Source organism: Palaemon carinicauda, chromosome 12 (assembly GCF_036898095.1).
Source record: "Palaemon carinicauda isolate YSFRI2023 chromosome 12, ASM3689809v2, whole genome shotgun sequence".
Classification (NCBI taxonomy): Eukaryota; Metazoa; Arthropoda; class Malacostraca; order Decapoda; family Palaemonidae; genus Palaemon; species Palaemon carinicauda.
The window spans coordinates 63,554,713-63,564,712 of record NC_090736.1 but is presented as its reverse complement, the minus strand read 5'-3'; the positions used below and the strand labels follow the sequence as shown (position 1 = coordinate 63,564,712).

The 10,000-nt window shown below is 32.9% G+C and overlaps 1 protein-coding gene across 1 annotated transcript in view; it reads left to right on the top strand.

Annotated features, from left to right (window-relative positions):
* LOC137650854 (vesicular glutamate transporter 1-like) overlaps positions 1–10,000 on the top strand; it is a 407,643-nt gene that overhangs the window by 397,095 nt on the left and 548 nt on the right. Inside the window, exons 13-14 of the mRNA XM_068384011.1 lie at positions 2,594–2,728; positions 5,526–5,711. Of these exons, the coding sequence (XP_068240112.1) occupies positions 2,594–2,728; positions 5,526–5,711 (321 nt within the window). The remainder of the gene's footprint in view (positions 1–2,593; positions 2,729–5,525; positions 5,712–10,000) is intronic.

Here is a 10,000-nt window from a genome sequence, read left to right as displayed (position 1 = left end):
TACAGTATATATATTTATTTATATATATATATATATATATATATATATATATATATATCCTATGTGTGAAAGCTTTAACCATTAAATAAACGACTTTTATTTCTTAAATGCTATTTATGTTTTATCAAATCAAATCTTTTAGTAACTCGCAATTAATCAGAGTAGAGATAAAGTGAATGTTGTAAGTGTTTTCCGAATAGGGAGAAATAACACTGAAAGTTATTGATTATTGCAAGAAGAAGAAGAAAAAGAAAAAGAAAAAGAAGAAGAAGAAAAAGAGAGAGGGACAAAGACTTCGGATCAAAGATTACTTTCCACGTTGGATGAAAGGACGAGAACCTAATCAAACAGTAATAAGATATAAGTCAGAACAAGATGTCCTTGTTGTGAGACGTAGAAGAAGGGAATTTTGGGGGGTTTGGAGACCAGGGGGTACGGGAGGGGGGTTGTTGAGGTGTAGGGGGCTAGAGGGTAGAAAACCTCGAGGTAATAAAACATTTTAGAGGAAAAGTACTCTTCTCTCCCTGCCATATTTTTTTTTCTTTCTTTCCCATCCAAGTGACCCACTCATTCTGTGCTTATGTTTGTGAGAGAGAGAGAGAGAGAGAGAGAGAGAGAGAGAGAGAGAGAGAGAGAGAGAGAGAGAGAGAGACCATAGTATTTCTAGTAATAAAATTTTTTAAGGGGGAGTAGTTAACTTTTCATCAATATTTTTTATTTTTCTCCACTGTTCAAGTACCCCGTCTCCCTATATAATGTATATCCTTTTCTTTTAAAAGAGAGAGAGAGAGAGAGAGAGAGAGAGAGAGAGAGAGAGAGAGATCCCTGGATTGCCTTAGGGAGATGGGACTCCCTGAAAATAGTTAGCCGTCAGGGAGTAGCATTGATTTGCTGGACTGTGGGGATGGGGGATGAGGGGAGGGGGTCCTTTAGGGGATAGGTACTTGAAAGTAAAGGTTGTTGAAGTGAGGTTTTGTCGGGGATGGGGGAATAGGGAGACAGGGAGGCATTAGAGGGGGAATGAAAGAAGACGAGGAGGTAAGTAGGAGGGAGGAAGAAGCAAAAACCGAGGACTAGATGCTTGGAACAGCAAAACGGGGAACGGGATGAATACGAATCCCGACGCGTTTCGTAAGAGCCACTTTACAACGGAAAACTAAACGTTTAATGGGATTCGTTTCTACTAAACGGAGATCAGGCGGAATGTGGAGTTAACTGGTTTTGTTAATTATGATTTACCATAACAGTATAAAAGCCAAAATCCTTTTATGGTTGAGTTATGTAGAACGGGAACACTTAGCTCTGTCTAAAGCAACTTTAGGATGAAAACTTTTTTTTTCTTTCTTTTTTTGTTTTGTTTTTGTTTACATCTGTCAATTTAACTTTTATATTCTTCCTATTTCATTGAAAATATTCCATTTACAGTATATACTTTGAAGTATTCTTATTCTCTCTCTCTCTCTCTCTCTCTCTCTCTCTCTCTCTCTCTCTCTCTCTCTCTCGGTTTAGGAATCAAAGGACGGGTGAGGGTTGGATGGCACAAACCCCGTCACCTCTCAATAAGATGAGAGCAATATAGCCTCTCTTGTTTACAGTAGCATCTTATGAGGAGCGGCAAACAGAGGGGATATGAGAGAGAGAGAGAGAGAGAGAGAGAGAGAGAGAGAGAGAGAGAGAGAGAGAGAGAGAGAGAGAGAGAGAGGGGTAGGGAAGATAGGAGACCGGTGAGCTAAGAGAAATTGATATATGTAAATAAAAGTATAGAAATTGTTTTTACAGAGAGGGAGAGAGAGAGAGAGAGAGAGAGAGAGAGAGAGAGAGAGAGAGAGAGAGAGAGAGAGAGATAATTCTATTTGATTAAAATTACCACCCACTTTTATGAACATTATCAAGCTTAACGGCTGGTTGTTATCCACAAATTTAGGCAATGAACTCTTTCATTCTGGATGTTCAATTCCCTTTAAGTACCTGAAAATCATTTAAACTGAAGTCACGAAGGTAAAATACGAAACCTTTACTTCTGAACACATATGGCTATATTACAAAGAAGGATTACAATCAAGAAATGCAAGCAGTTCTGACAAATAATGGACTCTGACTGGATAGTTCACGTTATATAAATAGACATGTTGTAATAAGGAATGCACTTGGAAGGCACCAAGGTTAAGTGGCGCAGCACTTAACTCACGTTTGCTAGGGAGGCAGTTCTCTCCCGGCTCAGTTCCCACCATTGCGCTCTCATATAAATAGGTGCTACCACCTATTGCTTTACTATATATATATATATATATATATATATATATATATATATATATATATATATATATATATATATATATATACACGTTATTTGCATATATTGTTCATCTGCATATATATCTGTGTACAAATATATTTTGTCTATCTATCTATCTATGTATATATGTACAGTACACACATACATATGCATGTATATCATATATGTATGTATCTAGGCTATATATATGCATATGATTATTTATTTACTTATTTGAGCGAAAATATAAACTTCATTTATATCCACCCACTTATAGTCAGTCTAATGAATGCTCCTCTCCTCCCCTTCCCTTCGCAGACAGCGGAAGAATGGCAGATCGTCTTCCTAATAGCGTCCATCATCCACTTCCTGGGCATCATCTTCTACGGTCTCTTCGCCTCTGGGGAGCTTCAGCCCTGGGCAGAGCCGGCCAAAGAATTGGAGGAGATGAAGGTAAGCTTGAGTATTTTCTGTCGGTGAATTTGGGTAGAAATAGCACAGGTAAAAACAATAATAATGATAATAATAATAATAATAATAATAATAATAATAATAATAGCACAGGTAAAAACCATAATAATAATAATAATAATAATAATAATAATAATAATAATAATAGCACAGGTAAAAACCATAATAATAATAATAATAATAATAATAATAATAATAATAATAATAATAATTACCGGTGCTACAGCATGCAGCCCCGTTAATTATTATTATCATTATTATTATTATTATTTTCATTATTATTATTATTATTATTATTATTATTATTATTATTATTATTATTATTATCATCATCACTAGCCAAGCTACAACCCTAGTCGGAGAAGTAAGATGCTATAAGCCCAAGGGCTCCAACAGGGAAAAACAGCTCAGTGAGGAAAGGAAATAAGGAAATGAATAAACGATGGGAAAAATTAACCATAAATTATTTTAAAAACAGTAACAACATAAAAACAGATATGTCATAAATAAACTATAAGAAGACTTATGTCAACTAAACGGGACTTGCAAATGTGTCACAGTTGAAAATAGTATAATTGCACATCTAGGAAAGTATGGTTTGTATTGATTTGATTAAAATCAAGAAAATGCTTTGCGATGCTATTTTTTAAAATTTGAGTGATTAGTGCTTTTCAGCTAAAATTTTGTATATTAACCAAACCCAATTAACACTTTATTCGTGCTTTTCTCTACATTTATTTTTAACTTTCTTCATTGATGGCTCTTCTCAAATTAGTTATTTACAATTATTACACTAATTGCAGCCGCCTCCTGAATTTAGATGGACCAAAAAAGATTACTGACTTAGTATCGAAGCCATACTATAAAGAAAAATTTAAGAAAAAGGGATGGAAGGGGTCATTAGGAAAACAAATGCTAAGAAGAAACTCGGTATGACATGTTGAACAAAGTACATAAAAAAAACTGGTTTTCTATTTCATCTGTGCAATTTTTCATGTGGCCTCGTGTGCCATATATGCATAATATATTTCCATTTAAGTCATTTTTACAGAGTATTTCTGAATGTGCCTTTTTACTGTGCCATTTTACTGTGCACCTCTTGAAATACAATTATAAGAATTAATAGGAAGAAAGATACATCTGTAATTTTTCTTTAGAATGCAAAAATCGTCAGAAAAAAAATTAATGATGATGATTAGGTATGTGTGCTCAAAATACGACAACATTTATGCCATAGGATTGAGGTGGATGGTGGTACTGTCAGGTGGATAAGATAGTGGTTTCTACAGGGATGAGGATAAAAAGTGGAAAACTTAAAAGAATCTCAGGGAAACGGAAGCAAAGAGAGAATTCCACAGCCTAGCAGACGAGCAGTTCATTACTTATACATGAAAGGAAAATTACTCAAAATTTGGATTCCCGATTCGGTTGTTTAGTCATATTTAAAGAGCTAAAGATTACTGATGAGAGGCAGAAGTAAAGACTATGTCCCCCATTCCCCTTTCTATCTAATAAAGACGGTAAAGGTATGTTTACTAATGAAAGTATTGAGCCATGAGCGGAGCTCAAAATTTTGACCCATGAAATGGAAATCTCTTTCTCTTTTGCTATAATCTTCAGTGTTCTGGGACGTTATTTCTCCTTATCAGTATGCTTAGAGCATGGCGTTATCCACCGTTATTTTCTTGCAAGACTGTTCCCGGGAAGACAAAATCTTCGAATTTTGTCATATTAGGGCAATCCAAAACATCTCATTTATTGTTTTTAACTCTGCTGAAATTAGTTAAAATTTCAAATAAGATTCAATTTCCAAGAACTACAAACTAAGAACGCAAAATTTAGGATTTATTTGAAAATTTTCAATATTTAATTCATATAAATTAATCACGCTTGCCATTGGAAATTCTAAACACAAAGTTGAAATTGCCAATAAATGCACAAAAAAAAAGAAAAAGAAAAAAAAGACACGTGTCTTTCAGCTCTGCTAATAAATCCTTTTTGAAAACGCTTCAAGAGAGTTCTGATGGTTATGGCCCTTTTGAACACCTCAATCTATTTTTAATCTGTAAACTATATTGAAAATAGAGCAGTTGCTTCCGTCTGGTTACCCTTTTCATAGCCAAGAATTAATTAGTATTAATGACAATTTCTCCCGTTTTAAATGTTTTAAAGGTTTTATAGGTCGCTCATGAATGGTAGAGGCAAGGGGCAATGACAACGTCCTAGAGATAGAGACTGACCAACTAAACATGTGATCTGCGCCTAAGCCCCGTTTGCACCCAAGCTAGAGTCAGGGAGGGCTAGGGAGGGCCAGGGAGGGCCAGGCGATGGCTGCTGATAACTCAGCAGGTAGACCTATAGGCTGCCCCAAACCTACCATCCTTAGCTTACAAGATGGGTGAGGTTGCAGACACTACAAGAAAGTATTAAGACATAGCGGGTTACAAACCCCGGTCCAAGGACGTTTCCATTAGGCTCATCATCATCTCCTTGACCCAAAGGGCCTCAGTTAGATTTCGCCATTCGTCTCTATCTTGAGCTTTTAATTCAATACTTCTCTATTCATCACCTCCTACTTCACGCTTCATAGTCCTCAGCCATGTAGGCCTGGGTCTTCCAACTCTTTTAGTACCTTGTAACACCCGGTTGGAAGTTTGGTGAACTAATCTCTCTTTGGGAGTGCGAAAAACATTCCCAAAACCATCTCCATACCGCAGTAGAATAACAATTTGTAGGGATGTTCCAAACTGCTGCTCTCTTAATTGGATCCTTTCAACAGGAGGACGATCCGACTATGGGAGGACCCGGACAACAAAATGGTAAGCTGCCAACGTATGGGACCATGGAAGGAGATCCTGGTGCCGCCGACCAGACCTACGCTCAAGAAACTTACGCACAGCAGGATCCTTATGCCCAACAACAACAACAAGGTTATACAATAACGCAGCAGCAAACGCAACCCCAGGTATTGTATTCTTAGAAGCAGATCAAATTTTTTATGTCTTATGTATGCGTATGCAAATAGATTCATCATACGGGTTGATGAATATCAGTAAGCATACGATTCACTAATGAACAACACTGTTGATGCAATTATTAATTAAATGAAATCCTTAAGAAGGTTTCGAACGTTTTCCCTTTAGTTCGACGTACATACTTTAGTTTCGGGAGTCGATTGTAATTTTTTCTTCTTTACAAATGTCATTATCAACAGTGGTTTTTGTTATTGGATCCATTATGTGTGTTTTATATGCATACAACCATTAGAATGAAATAGAAAATATCAATTTTAACAGGTATATTAACCAGTACACATAAATATCATAATGATATTACACAGATATTAATATCGATAAATTTACACACTCACACACACACACACACTCACACACACACACACACACACACACACACACACACACATATATATATATATATATATATATATATATATATATATATATATATATATATATATATATATTTATGTCTGTATGTGTGTGCACGTGTGTGCGATATGTGTATGACCCTAAATATTTTTAATGCCCTTATAAAGGGAAAACAATAAAGCATATAAAAAACTAAACTTAATCTGGAACAGTCTATCTATTCAGTAATCCCACGTCTCAAAAACAAATGTAACACCAATGTACCATCCGAAAAGAAAAGGAATGATTGTTAACTCAAAGCATGCAGGAGATTAACACCCAAATTCCAAATTCTTTTTGACTGATAGAGTCCGGAACCAGGAATGTCGAAGGAGATCCACGAACAAAAAGAAGAGGAAATTGGAGGGAAAAGTCCAGTGGCTGAACCTAACGTAAAAGAGCATGAAAAGTCATTTCGTTGTTGGTATTCATGGAATGAAGAATCTCTTTGGGACTGGATTTATATTTTATTGTTTATGTGTATCTTTGCACTTTGTTTCTTGCAGTGATTATACAGTTTGCTTTATTTCTTTCTTTACCGCATGATTCAATCACAAAGACGAATGTATTTTCTTCAAATCTTTATCAAGTTATTTTTTCCAGATGTTTGCCGACTATTAATATATTCCCAAATAAAAAAAAAAACAGATCTATTTATTTTAGAGTTTACTTTTATTAACTATAAGAACCATATACGAAATAATTTTTAATTTAAATTGATTTTTCTTATCACATTGGTCCTGGTTATTTCTTTTGCATAAGAGGACAACTGGACTGAGATTTAATTATTTTATTAAACAAGTTTTAGAAAAAAAAGAGCTTCCATGAATTATAGGTGGAAAATAAGAGTGAAAAGTTCATCCTAAATCATCTGCGAGTGCAAAACCTTAAAGTAGATTTAATACTAATTTGTCATCGTCCTTAATATTGAACTACAGAAAGCACTGGTGGTCTCTTTCATTACTTTGTTTATCCAATTGTGTATAATATATATTTTTCATTCATCTCTGAAGATTAAAAAAAAAAATAGTATTGTATGTGCACCATCAGTTTTATCAAGAGGGTTGAAACGGGAATAATGTTGTCCTCTATGCTCTGATTACTTAGGAAAGACAATAGTCTGTAATAAACATTAAACTCATGTTAATTGTAAAGCTCAACATAATTAATTATATCATTCAAGCTTCCTTTGATTTAACGGTAACTTGATTTACCCATTCCCCTTAAATTTTTGTAGTCTTGAAGTACGAGACATAATTAATTAAAGTAATGAGAAAATATGTTTTTCATGACAAAAATTTTAACTTGTTTATAGTAATGACGACTGTTTACTTTTAAAGATGCCTGCTAATTGTTCAGTTGATATCATGGTTATATTTTGCAGTTAAAATAATTCTCATTCATCGGTAATAATATGCGCTAATTATCTTAGAGCATAGATTATATAATTCCTCTTGGAACAAAGGATTCTGTAAGTATATATATATATATATATATATATATATATATATATATATATATATATATATATATATATATATGCACACACACACACACACACATATATATATATATATATATATATATATATATATTTATATATATACAGTATATATATACATACATACATACATACATACATACATACATGTATGTATTTATACTGTATATATATATATATATATATATATATATATATATGTGTGTGTGTGTATGTGTGTATTTATCCTGTATATATATACTTACAGAATTATTTGTTCCAAGAGGAATTATATAATCTATTCTTTAAGATGATATAAACAGTATATACATGTTAATATTTACGGTATATCTTGATTTATGAATGATATAATCAAGTGTTTATGGAATTATTTGTTATGAAGTTAGTGTGTTAGAGACATCTAGTTCTAACGGATTGTTTAACGTATAATTCCATTAATAAGTTTATAATATGATTAATTCCGTGGAATTATTAGTAATTAGTGAGAAACTATTCAATACGCTACCAATTCTGCAGATAAGTATATAGTGAAAAGGGAAAATATTAAGAATATCCCTATGTTGTAATTATATTTTTCGATTGGCTCACTAGGGACGAGAGTTTTCAAAACTAATTTTGGTGCTGCTAATTGTGTCTTCAACCTTTGATAGGACACATAATATGCTTATTATTTTCTACTGTTCATAGAACCGTGTAATTGTTCTCGGTTGTTCAATGAATAGTTAATTCTGAGTTTTTTTTTTTTTTTTAGTCTTGAGTGGTAAACTGCTCTCTCTCTCTCTCTCTCTCTCTCTCTCTCTCTCTCTCTCTCTCTCTCTCTCTCTCCGATTACCTGTAATTACTATTGTGTCGTTACATACAACTCACCTTTGTTCAATTACTGTAAAAATAACAATTTAATGTTTTTCTAAGTGCTGATGGAACAATGATTTTGTTCTAATAGTTAATGAAATCCATTATGTGATAAACTATGCCTAATATTACACTGGATATCATAATGGGACTTATATCCTGATGTTACTTTTTATTGCTTGAGGAACTACATCAGTTTTTCTAACTGCTTTTGTTTCAATTACGCTTTAAATTCAACTCGATCTTTGATTATTCTTTTAATCACTTATAGTTTGTACTATGTATCATAGCTCGGTGGAGCTCTTAACACCATGTACTGTTGTAATTTCATATATTCCTTTCCTAATTGCCTTTTGCTATTGTCCACTATTGCGAATTAATCATAATTAGCCTCAGTGGCTCTACTAGATTGAAGGATTAAAACAATATTTTATTCTTTACTTATGTATCATAATGCTTTTTATATAATAGAGTATGATGGACAGAAAATTCTTTTGTCACCATATACTGTAAATTCAGTTTTAAATTCTGATTTGGTTTCATTTTCCTTTTTATCATTTTCCTGTGTTGTTTCATTTTCCTAATTTTGTTTCACTTTCCTGTTTTGTTTCACTTTCCTGTTTTTTGTTTCCTTTTCCTATTTTTTTTTCATTTTCCCTGTTTTGTTTCATTTTCCCTTTTTTGTTTCATTTGCCTTTTATTTGTTTCATTTTTCCCGTTATTTTTTGAATTTCCCAGCTTCGTTTCATTTTCCTGTTTTTGTTTCACTCTCCTGTTTTGTTTTACTTTCATTTTTCTTTTCATTTCCCTTTTTTTTCATTTTCCTTTTTTGTTTCACTTTCCTGTTTTTGTCACATTTTCCTGTTTTCGTTTCATATTCTTTCTTTGTTTAATTTTTCTGTTTTTTTTTTATTTTCCTGCTTTGGTTCACTTTCCTGTTTTTTCATTTTCCTGTTTTTGCTTCACTTTTCTATTTTGTTTCTTTTTTCTTTTTTGTTTCATTTTCCCTGTTTTGATTCATTTTCCAGTTTTGTTTCCTTTTCTTGGTTTTTTGTTTCAATTTCCCTATTTTGTTTGATTTTCTGTTTGCGTTTCATTATCCTGATTTTGTTTCATTTTCCTTTCTCGTTTCATTTCCCTTTTTTTTTTTGTTTCATTTCTGTTTTTTTTTTTTCATTTTCCTGTGATTGTTTCACTTTCCGGTTTTCGTTTCATTTTCTTTTTTGTTTTATTTTCCTGTTATGTTTCACTTTCTTTTTTGTTTCATTTTCCTTTTTCGTTTCATTTTCCTTTTTTTCATTTTCCTGTTTTCGCTTCACTTTCCTGTTTTTGCTTCATTTTCATGCTTTTGTTTCACTCTCATGTTTTTGCTTCATTTTACTCATTCGTTTCATTTCCCTGTATTTTGCTTTATTTTCCCTTTTTGTTTCATTTCCCTGTTTACTGTTTTATTTTCCTGTTATTTTTTTTTCA